The sequence below is a fragment of the Dysidea avara genome, chromosome 14 (assembly GCF_963678975.1).
Source record: "Dysidea avara chromosome 14, odDysAvar1.4, whole genome shotgun sequence".
Classification (NCBI taxonomy): domain Eukaryota; kingdom Metazoa; phylum Porifera; class Demospongiae; order Dictyoceratida; family Dysideidae; genus Dysidea; species Dysidea avara.
This window is the reverse complement of record NC_089285.1, coordinates 2,739,499-2,757,976: the sequence shown is the minus strand read 5'-3', so window position 1 is coordinate 2,757,976 and position 18,478 is coordinate 2,739,499. Positions and strand designations below refer to the sequence as shown.

Here is an 18,478-nt window from a genome sequence, read left to right as displayed (position 1 = left end):
TATACAGCATGAATATATTTTTAATTTCAATTGTCTCTTTGTCAACTTAATGAGTTGTTACATCAGCCAAACTTATTCACTAATATGAATAGATATGATCCCATAGTTGATCACCCGTAATGTATGTGAAAAATCGGCACAGTAAGCTCAAGGTGTGTGAATAAAAGAATATATCTGCTGCTGTTTGAAAAGTTTGGTAAAATAATGGTCATCCTGGTGGATTAAAGCAGTTGGACCAGAAGGATTCAGTGCTGCTGATTTCTCATTGTGCCACCTGTGTTACATCATGGACTTTATGTGCTGTCCCTGTACATGTTATTGACACAGGATGTCAATATTTGGTTGGGTATAATTTCATTGCAAGTTTTATTTTTAATCATCAACATCCTGATGTCAGTTTGGAAAAAAGAATATTTACAAAATGACATGCATGGCTTCTTAATATCTCTAAATAGCAAGTACGGCATGTTTAGCTATACATTGCATGGCGAGCATACTTATATTAATACAAAGAATGTTTTGATGGGCAGAGTATATGAGCACATATGCGAAGGTTGACAGTTTGCAAAAATGTCTATTGTGAACTACTTCCTTGAAAAAATACCATTTTACGTGGCCAGCCTTTAGAACACCGAAAGATGCGTATACAGCCACATGTATGCATTTGAATATTGTGAGGCTTGCATAATGATTAGCATAATATTATCACTTCTAAATCTACATCTATGTGCAGCAGAAAGTATCAATCTTTCAAGCTCACCAGAAGTTCTGAGTATAAGGAAAGTACTTAAACTCACATACACAAGAGTTCACTAATTCAGGGGTATAACAGCAAAATCATTAGTGAATGATTGTTTGTTATAATACTAATGTATATACTAAATCAATGGTAAATTGAATCCAATATGAGCAAGTGATTTTACCAGAATAACAAATTTGGAGTGCACTTTTGCTTAGCAGCTTCTTTCATTTGCTATGACAACTGATAAAAACACTAAAATAACTGTTGTACTTCAGAATCAAATAGCTCTGTACATAGTTTTTTTTATAGTGTAGAATTTAATAAACTCACACACACAATGAAGAAATAGCTCATGTATTACAGAATGATTACTACATCATGATACATCATCTACACTTATAATTTCAACATAGTTAGGATGTTTTTTAGATGGGACTATGCACTTGACTGAGTTACTATTGTTAATACTCATATAAGCTGGTACGTCTGTAATAATGTTGTTAACACCTTCATCAACTAAAGCAGGTTCAGTATTAGCTGAAGTATTAGCATCGCTTAGATTAACAGTGTGACCTTCTGTTGATGTGAATAGTTCTGGATTAGTGTTAGAATTTTTTTCTAGATCTGTTTGCTTGCTGCTGCTCCTAAAATAAAAAGATGTATCATATATGGAATACACAATCACCATAAACTACAATTTAGGGAACTCATCATTCACAGATATGGTGTTTGTACAGAAAAAGTAGATCTCAATAATTATACATAATAACTAGTTCATATTATATGTTACTTACACACCTGCATCTAACATACACTAGTAGAGTGACTACAGCAATACAGATTAATCCTGATATTATTATGGCAACTACTGAGATCGTCATAGCAGTCATGGTGGATGATGAACTGTCATCACTGTCTGTATGGTTGGTACTCTCACTGTCTGTATGGTTTGTACTCTCACTGTCTGAATTTTGTTCAGTCTTTGAAGATGTCTTACAGGTGGTGTTACAAAGTAACAATGAAACATTCTGTATTTCTATCTGAAAGTTTTGTAGTTGTTCATGACCTATGTTTCCTCTTATTTCAACATCATACAATGCCTTTGAGGTACTAATACATCCAAAATATGTAGGAACTGCACTGATATAGCCATCTTGTATTCTATTAATGTACTGTTCCAAGTCAAAAGTGAGTTGACTTTGAAAGTTGTTTAACTGTGAGTAAAAAAACAGTTTAATTTAACTGGTGTAATTATGGTGAACTGCAAAAGTAGTTAGAATGTATTCCTTTAGCAAATTTACCTTCTTTGAAAAACAATCTCCACTGTGAAATGTAATCAAAAAATGTAAGAGATGTTGCATACTTGTTGTAGAATCTGTAAACAACCAAGAACACATGAGAGCATCATACATATATTATATAGTACAAATAATGGCAGTAGCTACACATATGTACATAAAGAGTAATGTTATTTATATTGTCCAGCTATACTATTTTATTTGCATGACTGAAGATGTGCATTCAATTTGTTCAGGAATAAACATATGGTACATTGGATGGGTATACTTCACACTGTCTTGCTATATATGAAGATATCTGTATACTTGATCCTATTTTGCATGAGGTTTGATACTAGCTAGACAGCTGTATATGCACAGTTCACTAAGGGGATAGGTACTTATTTTATTACAAATAAATTGCTGTAAGTTACCAAACAAGGTCTATTCATTACAAAGTACTCCAATGGTCAAGTGTCAACCAGTTCCTTACTCCATTTCAGTAGAATTATTTGCAATTTTAGTCCCTAGCCTGTTGCCTATTTGGAAAGATCTTTTGCAAAAACCACCATGATTATATAATATGCCAAGCAGGAAGTATGAATACTGTGATCTGTGTAAACAACATAGTTGCTTTCATGTTTCAGATTATGATTTCTAGACATGAGTAAAAGCGCTTTCCAACACATATCTTTGTTTTGCTGGACAACCCATCCTTGACATGCATTACTTTATGTATATATTACATTAACAATACACCCTGGCATTTTGTTAGTAACATGTGATCATGAGTGCTATGTAGCTGCTAATCTGCATACACAAAAAATTAATGCATTATATATAACTAGAGTTGCAAATGCTAGTACATTGATACATTAGGCGTAGCCAAGAGTAAATGATTAAGAAGAGAGTATCTAACTGCCATATACCAGGTCAAGGATGAGCCTGTTAAGTAAACTTTGCCTGTTAAAACATCTGTGTTCTATTGACAAGCGGTACAAGCACACTTCTATTATAACCACTGATATATACATGCAGATATACATAACAAGCTCATTTTTGATATGGTGCATTACAGCAGGAGCTTATCGAGCCCAGATAATAATAAGAAAGAGCAATTCCTGTATTACAGAGTAATTTTTGAATGATCTACTAAAGAAATGGACTAGACACCATCAAAAAATTCCATTATGTCATAGGTAGGTGATTTTTTGCCAAAATGCAAATCTGCCTACTATATAGCACGCACGCACACGCACACACACACACACACACACACACACACACACACACACACACACACACACACACACACACACACACACACACATACATAGTGCTGAAGGTCTGTGGGACACCTGGCCTGGTCCTACAGCCTGTTTAAAGATATAATATATATATATATGTATATACTTTTCCTCATACCAACTATTTAGAATATAATTTTTCTAACCTGTTTATTGCATTTGGGGGCATCATTACATGTATACTGTCAACAAGATTCTCCATTATATTAATTTTACTATTAGCCAAACTGGATTAGAATATACACATTTTGATTCCCTAAGTACAACATGTTGGTGGATGGAGAACACTGTCAGCATCAGCACTATATATAGCTAAACAGTCTTTATTAAATAGGTAAGGTACTATACAAGGGGAAATCCTGCCATTTACAATAGCTCTAATATGTAAATAGTTAGGGCAGTTTCCTTGTTGACAACATCCTACCTATGATGATATCCCCCAAATGCAATTAACAGGTTGGACTAATTAGCTGGTATGAGGAAATGTATATATATTAAAATACATTTGTGTGTGTGTGTTAGTAGGCAGATTTGTATTTTGGCAAAAATCACCTAGCTATGACATAATGGAATATTTTAATGGAATTGATGGTGTCTCTTGTTCAATTCCACAGATTATTCTCGAATTGCTCTTTCTTATTTGTCACACAAGTTTCTGATTTGTTATATGACATTAATGTGATGTGCCAGTACCTGATGTACTAATTTACCAGCAAAAGTCAATCCCTTAACATGCACACTGATATATACTCACCATTTACTACCAGTAAGTGATGCCTTGCTTTAAGTACTATTTTTGAGGTAACGACACTACAAGAATAATTCCCGGTGTTACTTGGCATTGCAGTGAAGACAACTTCACTAGCACTGATAGTTTCTCCTAATGGAGTGGTTATATAGATGTCGGGGGTGAGATCCCCCTCTACAGCTATGGAGCAGTTGATGGAGACATTAGTTCCGATGACAGCTTGAGATGGTCCATACATGGTGATCTTTGGATGAACTAGAAGTAATAAAATGTATTGCTTGTAGTAGCTATTATAGCTATGCATTATCCAGTAAAATAGGCAAGTAGAAATGTAGTGTGTATATAGCTCTATCTACATATATTAAGGCACCTATACATGTATAAACACACATGCTAGGTTTGCATAATCCACATGATGTACTGTACCAATTTACACATGACTATATAGTTAACTAACCTTGTAATTGTATTGTCTTTTGGATTGATAATTTGTCAAATTTTGCAATAGCAGCACAGCTGTATGATCCACTATCTTTCTCTGTCACATCATGTAGTGTTAAAGTAGTGTATGTATCATTAGTTTTGATCAGCTCATCTGATAGTATGTGTCCTTGTCTAATCCATTGGAATAATGCTGTAGGAGTGCCCTTGGATATAATCTTACAGGCTAGAGTTATGTTAGATCCAACAGATCCGATGTAGTTTTTACTGACAACTTGAATATCTGCAGGCTCTATAATTAATATCAGTAACACATAACTGTGTGTACAGAATACATAGCAAAATTAAAACCATTAACATTTCATTTTGGAACAAAATAAAGAACTACAGTAATTTAAGTAATGTAGTGGTAAGTGGCTTTAATCTATTAGCTATATTAGTAATGTAACTGCTATGAATTGTGTAATGCAAATAGATCCTATAGCTATTCCCTAGTCACATATGTATCAACTATTGGTCATCTATGTATCTGATACTACAGTAGGATTTCTGGCATAAGATTTTGTCATTGACCACCTTGATTTCTATTGTATTTGTGACACTAACTCATTAACTTAATTTTTTTGGGTATGACAGAACAGAATGTAATCACAAAGCTGGTATATACATGCTTTAAAATTTCAGTAATCAGGCTCCCTGAAGGTGCACATGTATCATCATATATAATAGAGTCTATGATTTCCATGGGCTCTAATATCTATGGTGTCATACAGTAGTATGGCATCCATGCAGGGAATCCACTGTCACTTAAAGCTAGTGAAAAAATAGCTTTAGGGTGTATAGTGATAATTATACACATGTATATATGATGGGAATATGAGTGGGGTGCATGACTACTTGCCTGCGATAGCTACATATGTTAGTTTGCTGCAGTCTATCTCTGATGTACAGCAATAATAGTTTCCTTGATAAGCCTCTGTCATCTTACGGAATATCAGGGTGTGAGAATGGGCAGTGACTTGACCAGTGTTTCCAATGAGATGTGAGGATCCATTCGTATATTTTCAATACCACAGTGCATTTAATACAAAACCTGTGGACTCTCCATTATCATTGTAGTTTCGGCATTTCAGAGTAGTGTCATCATCTTTAACCACAAAATGAGGTGATGGTCCACACACTGACTTAGCCATGATAGTACCTGTGTGTTATCATCTTGTGTGAAATTACTCATTAACTGTGTAGCTATATAGCTGTGTAGCTAGCGGACAACCAGAAAGAATGAAAGATGGTTAGCTATACTCAAGGGGTAGCTAACGGCTTGGGACTCTCGTACACTATCTGAGAAATCCAATTATAAATACATGAAATATTCGCTGGCTACCCTTCGGCTATACTTGTCTGCAGTATCGGGTTAGCTAATTATCTGATCTTTCCCACATATAATTATTGCTATACGTAGCTATAGTTATAAGCTTGAAATGAGTCAACCTCATGTAGCTAGCTATTAATTATAACTTACTTGTAGCTATAGTGTGAAGTACTATTACATATGATAACGCGAAAGAAAAGCTTGTCATCTCTAACACGCAACTATGTCGACTAATGTACGTAACTAACTAACCTTATTTTTATACAGCAGCGTATAAGCTAGGGAATCATAAATAGGTGTATACTCGTGATGTAAGGGGATAACTCTAGTAGCTGCATAAAATAGAACACGTAGGGATGCATACAGCTAATAACGAGGCTAATAATAACACCCACAACCAAATAATTATGTAATCAAGACACACGGTAGTGTGTCGTGCGGCCCAAGAAGCCGGCGCGTAACACCCGTGAGTATATTGACAGGAAGAAAGAAAACGCAATTTTCGCACCTCCGTAGCTCTGTGCTTCCTTGATGAAACAAGACGATTTTTGCTGTGAATATGCCCCCCAACTGCAGCACTCTACATTCCAAATTTGAGCGAAATCGCTTCGCGCGTTCCCGAGATATGCGACTTCAAAAATTGGCTAAGTTTCTTCGTTTTTTTTTTCTTCTTCTTCTTCTTCTTCTTATTTTTCTTTTTCTTGTCGCACACTTACAAAAACTGCTATAAAACTCGAACGCGTTATCCGATTGCCTTGAAATTTGGCACACAGAAGGGGGGTATAAAGGCGCATCTCGGTACCAACTTTGGCTGGAATACCATAAACAGACAAAGAGTTATGAGCGATTATGCACGAAAAATAACACCAATATGTTGTCACGCCTACAGGGTAAACCGCGTATGGGAAGAAGCTGAAAATCGGTGGGTGAATAGGTTAACTATTGAACCTCAAACCTTTTGTGGTTTGAAAGAAATCGAGCTAAAAACCAGGAAGATACAGCGAAAAAATCAACAGTGTGTAACAATTACGCAATCGAGATTAGCTAATTTTTAATATTTTTATTTTATTATTATTATTATTATTATGCTTGCCACGCCTACCAGGTAAACCGCTCGGGGTAATGCTTTCAAAATCGCTGTACAGATGGAGTTATCATCTTAGAAAGGTTCTTCAATGGTGTAGAAGAATCAGACTTAAAGCCACGGAGTTATAACACGAAATCCAACTTGGTGTAGCAAGTGCGAGATCGAGATACTCTAATAGAGCAGTCATCCTAATAGAGCAGTCATCCTGAACAGAATTCAAGAGATCAGTTAGAAATAAGTAACCTGTATAGAGATCAGCTACAAACAAATCACCCTATAGAGAGTTCAGCTACAAACAATTCACCCTGTTAAAACATCAGTTAGAAGAAGATTTCTTGTAGAGAGTTCAGATACAAACAAATCACCCTATTGAAAGATCAGCTGGAAGATGTCACCTTGTAGATACTTCAGTTACAAAGAAACCACCATGTAGAGAATTCAGCTACAAACTAGTGACCCTGTAGATACATCAGCTAGAAGAAGTTACCTTGTAGAGAGTTCAGCTACAAAGAAACCATTCTGTAAAGAGCTCAGCTGCAAACAAATCACCTATACAGAATTCAGCTACAAACAAATCACCCTGTAGAGAGATCAGCTAGAAGAAGTTACCTTGTAGATAGTTCAGCTACAAACAAATCATCCTGTAGAGAGATCAGCTAGAAGAAGTTACCTTGTAGATAGTTCAGCTACAAACAATTCACCCTGTACAGAGGTCAGTTAAAAGAGGTTTCCTTGTAAAAAGTTCAGCTACAAACAAATTACCCTGTAGAGAGATAAGTAAGAAGAAGTTACCTTGTAGATCGTTCTGCTACAAACAATTCACCCTGTAAAGAGATCAGCTAGAAGAAGTTACCTTGTAGAGAGTTCAGCTACAAAGAAACCATCATGTAGAGAATTCAGCCGCAAACAAATCATGTATAGAGAGTTCAGCTACAAACAAATCTCCCTGTAGAGAGATCAGCTAGAAGAAGTTTCCTTGTAGAGAGTTCAGCTACAAACAAATCTCCCTGTAGAGAGATCAGCTAGAAGAAATTACCTTGTAGAGAGTTCAGCTACAAAGAAACCACCATTTAGAGAGTTCAGCTGCAAACAAATCACCCAGTAGAAAGTTCAGCTATGAACAGATCACCCTGTTGAGAGTTCAGTTAGAAACAAGGAATCCTGTAGAGAGATCACCTAGAAGTATCGCCTTGTAGAGTTCAGCTACAAACAAATCACCTGTAGAGAGTTCAGCTACAAACAAATCACCCTGTAGAGAGATCAGCTAGAAGAAGTTACCTTGTAGGGATTTCAGCTACAAACAAATCACCCTGTAGAGAGTTCAGCTACAAAGAAACTATTCTGTAAAGAGCTCAGCTGCAAACAAATCACTTGTACAGAATTCAGCTACAAACAAATCGCCCTGTAGAGAGATCAGCTAGAAGAAATTACCTTGTAGATAGTTCAGCTACAAACAAATCACCCTGTAGAAAGATCAGTTAGAAGAAGTTACCTTGGAGAAAGTTCAGCTACAAAGAAACCATTTTGTAAAGAGCTCAGCTGCAAACAAATCACCTGTACAGAATTCAACTACGAACAAATCACCCTGTAGAGAGATCAGCTATAAGAAGTTACCTTGTAGATAGTTCAGCTACAAACAAATCTCCCTGTAGAGAGATCAGCTAGAAGAAATTACCTTGTAGAGAGTTCAGCTACAAAGAAACCACCATGTAGAGAGTTCAGCTGCAAAGAAATCACCCTGTAGAAAATTCTGCCAGAAACAAATTGCCCTGTAGAAAGATCAGTTAGAAGAAGTTACCTTTTAGAGAGTTCAGCTACAAAGAAACCATTCTGTAAAGAGCTCAGCTGCAAACAAATCACCTATACAAAATTCAGCTACAAACACATCACCCTGTAGAGAGATCAGCTAGAAGAAGTTACCTTGTAGATCGTTCAGCTACAAACAATTCACCCTGTAGAGAGAGCAATTAGAAGAAGTCACCTTGTAGAGTGTTCAGTTACAAAGAAACCACCATGGAGATTTCTGTAATCAATATCTAATCCAAAACAGCCAAGCTGTAAAAACAGTGTGCGGCCCTCAGAAAGGCTATGGTGAAAAAAGATGTGAAATCCAAGGTGGCGGCCAAGAAATGGCTGTGATGGTAGGTTAATGGTAAAAATTTTAATAATGACAATTCAGGTAAATTTTGTGAAGCGGCACAAAAATTCACCTGAATTGTCGTTATTAAAATTTTTACCATTAACCTACCATCACAGCCATTTCTTGGCCGCCACCTTGGATTTCACATCTTTTTTCACCATAGCCTTTCTGAGGGCCGCACACTGTTTTTACAGCTTGGCTGTTTTGGATTAGATTTCATTTCTTTTTGTATTTGTATACCCCAAAGCCGGCCTATGGCCAGCTTTGGGACTTTTTTAACCTATGTTTTTTTTCTTTACTACAGGAAGAAGAAAAGATGAAGTAGATGTACTTTAAATATTTTATCAGTAAATGTACAAATTATATATATAATACATATGGGACCGGATTTGCGAAAAGGGGCCTTCCATACACATCCAATTTGCCAACTTTGACAATTGATAACTTCAGAATGGAAAGAGCTATTGCCTTGAAATTTGGGCAGTGGTGATTTCTTTGCAGCTGAACTCTCCACATGATGATTTCTTTGTAGCTGAACTCTCTACAAGATAATTTCTTCTAGCTGATCTCTCTACAGGGAGATTTGTTTGTAGCTGAACTATCTACAAGGTAACTTCTTCTAGCTGATCTCTCTACAGGGTGATTTGTTCGTAGCTGAATTCTGTACAGGTGATTTGTTTGCAGCTGAGCTCTTTACAAAATGGTTTCTTTGTAGCTGAACTCTCTACAAAGTAACTTCTTCTAACTGATCTTTCTACAGCGTGATTTGTTTGTAGCTGAACTATCTACAATGTAATTTCTTCTAGCTGATCTCTCTACAGGGTGATTTGTTTGTAGCTGAATTCTGTACAGGTGATTTGTTTGCAGCTGAGCTCTTTACAGAATGGTTTCTTTGTAGCTGAACTCTCTACAAAGTAACTTCTTCTAACTGATCTTTCTACAGCGTGATTTGTTTGTAGCTGAACTATCTACAATGTAATTTCTTCTAGCTGATCTCTCTACAGGGTGATTTGTTTGTAGCTGAATTCTGTACAGGTGATTTGTTTGCAGCTGAGCTCTTTACAGAATGGTTTCTTTGTAGCTGAACTCTCTACAAAGTAACTTCTTCTAACTGATCTTTCTACAGCGTGATTTGTTTGTAGCTGAACTATCTACAAGGTAATTTCTTCTAGCTGATCTCTCTACAGGGTGATTTGTTTGTAGCTGAATTCTGTACAGGTGATTTGTTTGCAGCTGAGCTCTTTACAGAATGGTTTCTTTGTAGCTGAACTCTCTAAAAGGTAACTTCTTCTAACTGATCTCTCTATACAGGGCAATTTGTTTGTGGCAGAATTTTCTACAGGGTGATTTCTTTGCAGCTGAACTCTCTACATGGTGGTTTCTTTGTAGCTGAACTCTCTACAAGGTAACTTCTTCTAGCTGATCTCTCTACAGGGTGATTTGTTTGTAGCTGAACGATCTACAAGGTAACTTCTTCTAGCTGATCTCTCTACAGGGTGGTTTCTTTGTAGCTGAACTCTCTAAAAGGTAACTTCATCTAACTGATCTTTCTACAGGGCAATTTGTTTGTGGCTGTATTTTCTACAGGGTGATTTGTTTGCAGCTGAACTCTCTACATGGTGGTTTCTTTGTAGCTGAACTCTCTACAAAGTAATTTCTTCTAGTTGATCTCTCTACAGGGTGATTTGTTTGTAGCTGAATTCTGTACAGGTGATTTGTTTGCAGCTGAGCTGTTTACAGAATGGTTTCTTTGTAGCTGAACTCTCTACAAGGTAACTTCTTCTAACTGATCTTTCTACAGGGCAATTTGTTCGTGGCAGAATTTTATACAGGGTGATTTCTTTGCAGCTGAACTCTCTACATGGTGGTTTCTTTGTAGCTGAACTCTCTACAAGGTAACTTCTTCTAGCTGATCTCTATACAGGGTGATTTGTTTGTAGCTGAACTCTCTACAAGTTAACTTCTTCTAGCTGATCTCTCTACATGGTGATTTGTTTGTAGCTGAATTCTATATAGGTGATTTGTTTGCAGCTGAGCTCTTTAAATAATGGTTTCTTTGTAGCTGAACTCTCTCAAGGTAACTTCTTCTAGCTGATGTCTTTACAGGGTCACTAGTTTGTAGCTGAATTCTCTACATGGTGGTTTCTTTGTAACTGAACTCTCTACAAGGTAACTTTTTCTAGCTCATCTTTCTACAGGGTGATTTATTTGTAGCTGAATTCTTTACAGGTGATTTGTTTGCAGCTGAGCTCTTTAAAGAATGGTTTCTTTGTAGCTGAACTATCTACAAGGTAACTTCTTCTAGCTGAAGTCTCTACAAGGTCACTGGTTTGTAGCTGAGCTCTCTACATGGTGGTTTTTTTGTAACTGAACTCTCTACAAGGTGACCTCTTCTAGCTGATCTTTCTACAGGGTGATTTGTTTGAAGCTGAACTCTCTACAAGGTAACTTCTTCTAGCTGATCTCTCTACAGGGAGATTTGTTTGTAGCTGAACTCTCTACATGATGGTTTCTTTGTAGCTGAACTCTCTACAAGATAACTTCTAGCTAATCTCTCTACAGGGAGATTTGTTTGTAGCTGATCTTTCTACAGGGTGATTTGTTTGAAGCTGAACTCTCTACAAGGTAACTTCTTCTAGCTGATCTCTCTACAGGGAGATTTGTTTGTAGCTGAACTCTCTACATGATGGTTTCTTTGTAGCTGAACTATCAACAAGGTAACTTCTTCTAGCTGATCTCTCTACAGGGTGATTTGTTTGTAGCTGAGCTCTTTACAGAATGGTTTCTATGTAGCTGAACTCTTTACAAGGTAACTTCTTCTAGCTGATGTCTCTACAGGGTCACTAGTTTGTAAATGAATTCTCTACATGGTGGTTTCTTTGTAACTGAACTCTCTACGAGGTAACTTCTTCTAGCTGATCTTTCTATAGGGTGACTTGTTTGTAAACGAATTCTCTACATGGTGGTTTCTTTGTATCTGAACTCTCTACATTGTGGTTTCTTTGTAGCTGAACTCTACAAGGTGATTTCTTCTAGCTGAATTATCTCTTTCTATAGTTGCATGAATTCCCTACAAGGTAACTTCTTCTAGCTGATCTCTCTACAGGGTGAATTGTTTGTGGCTGATCTCTCTACAGGGTGGCTTGTTTGTAGCTGATCTCTATACAGGTTACTTGTTTCTAGCTGATCTCTTGAATTCTCTTCGGGTGACTGCTCTATTAGGATGACTGCTCTATTAGGATGACTGCTCTATTAGAGTATCTCGATCTCACACTTGCTACACTAAGTTGGATTTCGTGTTATAACTCCGTGGTTTTAAGTCTGATTCTTCTACACCATTGAAGAGCCTTTCTAAGATGATAACTCCATCTGTACAGCGATTTTCAAAGCATTACCCCAAGCGGTTTACCTGGTAGGCGTGGCAAGCAGTCGTTTTTTATTAGCTAATCTCGATTGCGTAATTGTTACACACTGTTGGTTTTTTCGTTGTATCTTCCTGGTTTTTAGCTCGATTTCTTTCAAACCACAAAAGGTTTGAGGTTCAATAGTTAACCTATTCACCCACCGATTTTCAGCTTCTTCCCATACGTGGTTTACCCTGTAGGCGTGACAACATATTGGTGTTAATTTTCGTGAATAATCGCTCATAACTCTTTGCCTGTTTATCGTATTCCAGCCAAAGTTGGTACCGAGATGCGCCTTTATATCCCCCTTCTGTGTGCCAAATTTCAAGGCAATCGGATATGGCGTGCGACTTTTATAGCAGTTTTTGTAAGTGTGCGACAAGAAAAAGAAAAATAAGAAGAAGAAGAAGAAGAAGAAGAAGAAGAAAAAAAAAAACGAAGAAACTGAGCCAATTTTTGAAGTCGCATATCTCGGGAACGCGCGAAGCGATTTCGCTCAAATTTGGAATGTGGAGTGCTGCAGTTGGGGGGCATGTCCACAGCAAAAATCGTCTTGTTTCATCAAGGAAGCACAGAGCTACGGAGGTGCGAAAATTGCGTTTTCTTTCTTCCTGTCAATATACTCACGGGTGTTACGCGCCGGCTTCTTGGGCCGCACGACACACTACCGTGTGTCTTGATATGTGACCGGATTTGCGAAAAGGGGTCTTCCACACACATCCAATTCCGTAAATGTTGGAGACCATAACTCAGTGTTCAAGTAACATATTAACCTGAACATTTCACCATGTATTCAGCTATAGTGGTGCTCACCACTGCCCAAATATCAAGGCAATAGCTCTTTCCAATCTGAAGTTATCAATTGTCAAAGTTGGCAAATTGGACCCCTTTTCGCAAATCCGGTCACATATGTATTATACAGTATATATAATTTGTACATTTACTGATAAAATATTTAAAGTACATCTACTTCATCTTTTCTTCTTCCTGTAGTAAAGAAAAAAACATAGGTTAAAAAAGTCCCAAAGCTGGCCATAGGCCGGCTTTGGGGTATACAAATACAAAAAGAAATGAAATCTAATCCAAAACAGCCAAGCTGTAAAAAAAGTGTGCGGCCCTCAGAAAGACTATGGTGAAAAAAGATGTGAAATCCAAGGTGGCGGCCAAGAAATGGCTGTGATGGTAGGTTAGTGGTAAAAATTTTAATAACGACAATTCAGGTGAATTTTTGTGAAGCGGCACAATAATTCACCTGAATTGTCATTATTAAAATTTTTACCACTAACCTACCATCACAGCCATTTCTTGGCCGCCACCTTGGATTTCACATCTTTTTTCACCATAGTCTTTCTGAGGGCCGCACACTTTTTTTACAGCTTGGCTGTTTTGGATTAGATTATATTAGCTAGTCTATATTATATTATTATATTATTATTGATTAGCAAAACCCATTGGGTAAATCGCTACTGTACAAAAACAAAATTTTAGTGTCTATGCATTTTGCAAACGGTTCTTGAAAGTAAGTAGACCCTAAGTCTATATTGTCAAGATCTTCCATATCTAAATTGTTCCAGTCTGGTATTGATCTTGGTAAGAAAGAGTTACTATATCGATTTGTTCTGGCATACAACTGTAATAGCTTCAAGGGATGGTTTGCCCTGGTACTTGTTGCAGGAGATAACACTGGCAGATACTGATTTGGAACATAAATTAATTTGTTTACAAACTTAAACAACAGCATCAGACGTGCCTGTTTCCTATACGATCTTACCAATACTAGATCCCATTCACTTTCACTTACCACATCATCATCTACCATTAACGCATACCGTTTTTCTTTTTTTATAAATTCTCCATTTCTTTGGAACTCAGTACCTGTAGAAATTTTACAAATTTCCAAAGCAATTCCTTTTCGGATGGCACTTCGTCGATTTCTGCTCAGCTAACCTGATTTTGTAATTTTCTCTTTGTTTTCTTTTTGTATAGGTATGTAGTTGTCGTGTGTCATGTTTTTGCTGTATGTTTTATTTTGTACTTGTAACTGTATGTATGTATGTATGTCTTTGTAAGGGGAGCACGTTTGCAGGCTTTGCCTTTTGTGTGACCTTGTCTTTTGACAAAAATCGATAATCTAATCTAATCTAATCTAATCTTCCAGTGTTGGCCATTTTAATTCCACTAACATTTCAGTTAATATGCTGTCCCTATGATTCCTTCTCCAAGGTCTATTTAATACGAAACGTGCAGCACGATGTTGTATCATCTCTAACTTGTGAATGAGTGATTCAGTGTTGATGTGGATCCCAGATAGAAGAGCAGTATTCAATAGATGGCAAGACAATCTGTTTATATGCATGTTCTTTTAAGTGAGGTGGACAATGGTGGAGAGTTCTTCGCAAAAATCCCAGTAGACGATTTGCTTTATTGCACACTGAATTTATGTGAGGGGTCCATGACAACTTTAGTGTTATCTAAAAGTACTCCCAAATAGTGATGTCTCTCAACAACTTCTAAGGGGATTTTGTAGGCTATGAGAGCTATACCAGTCAACCTTTGAATAACATATTGTCGTTATTTGGCTGCCCCTGCTTAGGCCACTACAATGAGATAACTTGTTTCTCATCAACTTCTCATAGAGTAACACATGCGGGCGGGCGGGTTATCTCATTATTTCATTATTGCACAAACCATAGCTATAAATTGCAGGATGTATATATTTGTACAAAACCAATATAATAATCCTTTATTTTAGGTAATTGGCAGGTACACACCAAGCAATGGTGCACACTGAGGGTAAAACTCCAATTTCACATAAGCTTCAACTTCAGTAACAAAGCTTTCATTTCCTTTACGAGAGCTCCACCAGTCTTGGGGTCATGTACCATACCTCAGTACAGCAACAATAACAGCAGCAGCAGCAGCAGCAGCAGCAGCAGCAGCAGCAGCAACAGCAGCACTGAGCAGTAGCAAACATCAGCAAACATGCAGCAGCGGGGTTAGCACGTGTAGGATGGTCAGTCTTATTAGGGGGGAGGGGCTGTCTTATGCACTAAAGCTACTATGACTCTTAGATATACACATAGGGCATGCAGGTCACGGTACCAATGCTAGTGTATAGTCTACTGTACACTGTAGTCATAATGTTGATGCCTTGATGGTTTTTGATGCTCCAGAAAGCACTCTAATCAACACAGAAGTAAAAAACACTAATAAACGCTGTCTGTATCTCAATGGGGTTGTAGTTTTCCATGGAAATAGTGCTTTTCTACGTGATAAGCCCACTACCACAATACTCAAAAAAGTTATGCTGCAATCTCGTGCACTAATGAGTGCGCATGGGCAAAAGAAAACTTTGGTGCGGGCGGTTGATGAGAAACAAGTTATCTCATTGTAGTGGCCTTAGTAAGTAATCGTGAACGGCAAAATTGTCAACAGTTTGATACTGAGCTTGCTAACTAGCTAGCTATTGACGTAGCTATACGCTCTCAACCGGTGCTAGCACCCTTGCAGGGGCTGATCCAGGGGAGAGGGGGTGGATGGGAATCATGCATGGCCTTGCAGTCACTCAGATATGCAATATTTACTAAAATGATTATAACAATAATGCTAATCATGCACACTCTTATTGTATATATTATTTGCATATTTTGTCAATATGAACTAAATTCCTAGTTGCATTGCATGCCAATCAGATTCCAATTCTATACAGGCCATTACCTTATAGTAGCTGGTACACTGTGCGTTGATGAATATATCTAAGATGATGGGTAGTATTAGCTATAGCTACTACCAGGCAGAGAAGATCTTGAAGGAAAATATGGGGTCTGTTTATAGGGCCGAGTCAATTTAGCTTTATACATTATTCTTTTATAGCTACCGGCAAGTCACCCTATGGTTGCACAAAAATATTTGTGAATTAAAAGTTAAGGTAATTTTTTTTTTTTTTTGCTTTACAGAATAATAATTCTGAGGGTCTACCAGTGACCTACACTGATAGCCTAACATACATTAAAAAATAACTATACACTAACATCTACATGCTTAGTTACAAGTGGTTAAAATTGTTAGATGCAGGATTCTTGGAACAACGGGAACAGGGACAAAGGTAATGGAAACAACAGGGTGAATTGTCAAAGTTAGCTAGGAAATGATTCCATAAAAATTTCTTCAATTTCTGTTTTATTACAGTTAGTGATTGTGTATGATCAATTATTGGCAAAGAGTTCCATAGTCTAGGTAGGCGAAAAAAATAGGAGTCCATAGCTGCATTGGTATGGGCTGTCTTGTGTACTTTGATTCCAGAAGATCTAGTAGAACCAGTATTGAAGCTGACATAGTTCAGGATATTGAACTTATCTGTAGGAGTTTTAAGTGATTTGATGAAAAAGAGGATGTCAGATATTTCATAAATATACATCAATGGCAACATACCAAGTTGGGTCAATCTAGTCCTGTAGTCTGAAGTGTAATCAGAGAGTAATGTTTCTTCCTTTGTGGCATGTGATTGGTAGGAGATGATAGTTCACATTTTAGTTACTCAATGGAGCAAACCTATACTATCATCTCCTACTGAGAGAGAAATGTGCAGTATGTGTACAGGTGTTACTGGTGTAGCTACTACATATGATTTACTTATTTTAATGGCTGGTGTTAACTTTATTAAAACTTTACAACACAAGTGCTGAAGGTCCTGGCCATGGTCCAGTGGTCCTACAGCCTGTTTAAAGCTGTTGCATAAAGTATCTTTGAAAAGGTGGAGAAGGAGAAAAAATCCATGACTGGACTTGGGCAGCCTCAAACCTGCAGCCAATGCTCAAACGCTCGCAGGAGTTCAGGATGCTTTCTCCTTATGTATATGCATCCATAGGAACTCTAAACTCATGATTAGTCGTACTGGGATTACAAAATACATGATATGTGCACAAGAGCTATAGTAATGCTACTGCTTCACTGTACAAGCTAGATGATAACACTGTCAGCTTTTCTCCAGATGTTACAGTAGCTAAATGCTAAGACATTCAGGACTCTCAACTTAGAATCTGGGCCAGCCATATGGTTTATTTCTGGATTAGTGCCTGATTCTTGCCATGACTCCCAGTACTAAATAATAAACTAGTAATGACTGACATACTATTTGGCTGCCTTTGTTGAGCAATCATGCACCAGATGAATTGCTAGTTAGCTAGCTATACCCAGGTTTATAGCCATACTGGGGTTGCCACCACTCACAGTACAATGCAGGACAAAACTATGTATATTAAACTTTCCCTCATCAGACTGAAGATGGACATCATGATTATGACACACAAAATACTGCATGCACAACCTCATGCATGGAGTATAGAAGAGTTTATCTAATATAAAGCCAAGCTCCTGTAGATAAAATGGACTGAACTTGCTGAAACCACAAATGTGAAGAAATAAATTTATATCTGGAGCATCATGTGAGATCAGGTGACCTACCGAGTAGTGGAAAGATGTCTGGTTTGTGTGTATAGGTGTTAGGTTAGACTTCAAAAACAGAGGTATCGGGAGGTAAAGTGCCAATATGAGATTACAGGGCATGCATGGTTCCTTTAATTTAATTTTAATTTTATTACTGTGCAGGCCTCCCGGGGAAGCACGTATGCACAAAGTAGTTATTTATTTAGTATTTATTTATTTATATTACTGTGTCAACTTCACAAGCGAAGACTTTACATGGGGAGGGGGGGTGGACATTTATGCAATTACAATTGATTAATTTGATTCTTAAATTGTTCATGTAGAGGTAATTTCTTTGATGTGATTAGGTAAGTTATTCCAGATATTACAAGCCGGCATTAGGTCTGAATGAGTGTCTGTTCTTGCAAATGGAACTAAAATATTATTCTCGTGAGATCTTCTTGTGATGGTGGATTCTGTTGTTGTTGTGGTATTAGACGAAATGATGTCACTGAGTGGGACACATGTCAAGTTAT

General features: G+C 37.3%; 1 protein-coding gene across 1 annotated transcript; it reads right to left on the bottom strand.

The window, feature by feature from the left end:
- Positions 1-1,092: 1,092 nt before the first annotated feature.
- On the bottom strand, positions 1,093-6,158 carry LOC136244287 (uncharacterized). The gene is made up of 7 exons (XM_066035835.1): positions 6,038-6,158; positions 5,417-5,716; positions 4,532-4,807; positions 4,081-4,329; positions 2,044-2,117; positions 1,541-1,956; positions 1,093-1,386 (listed from the first exon to the last, which is right to left on the bottom strand). Exons 2-7 carry the CDS (start codon positions 5,496-5,498, stop codon positions 1,119-1,121), a joined length of 1,365 nt encoding a protein of 454 aa, XP_065891907.1. The 5' UTR covers positions 5,499-5,716; positions 6,038-6,158; the 3' UTR covers positions 1,093-1,118.
- Between the last annotated feature and the right edge of the window lie 12,320 nt (positions 6,159-18,478).

Bases quoted from the DNA above. Each gene is read 5' to 3' on its own strand.
- LOC136244287 (XM_066035835.1), bottom strand. From the start codon at position 5,498: ATGACAGAGGCTTATCAAGGAAACTATTATTGCTGTACATCAGAGATA. The intron at 4,808-5,416 runs GCAAGTAGTCAT...TATTAATTATAG, and splicing joins AACATATGTAGCTATCGCAG to AGCCTGCAGATATTCAAGTT. The intron at 1,387-1,540 runs GTGTGTAAGTAA...TTTTTATTTTAG, and splicing joins CTAGTGTATGTTAGATGCAG to GAGCAGCAGCAAGCAAACAG.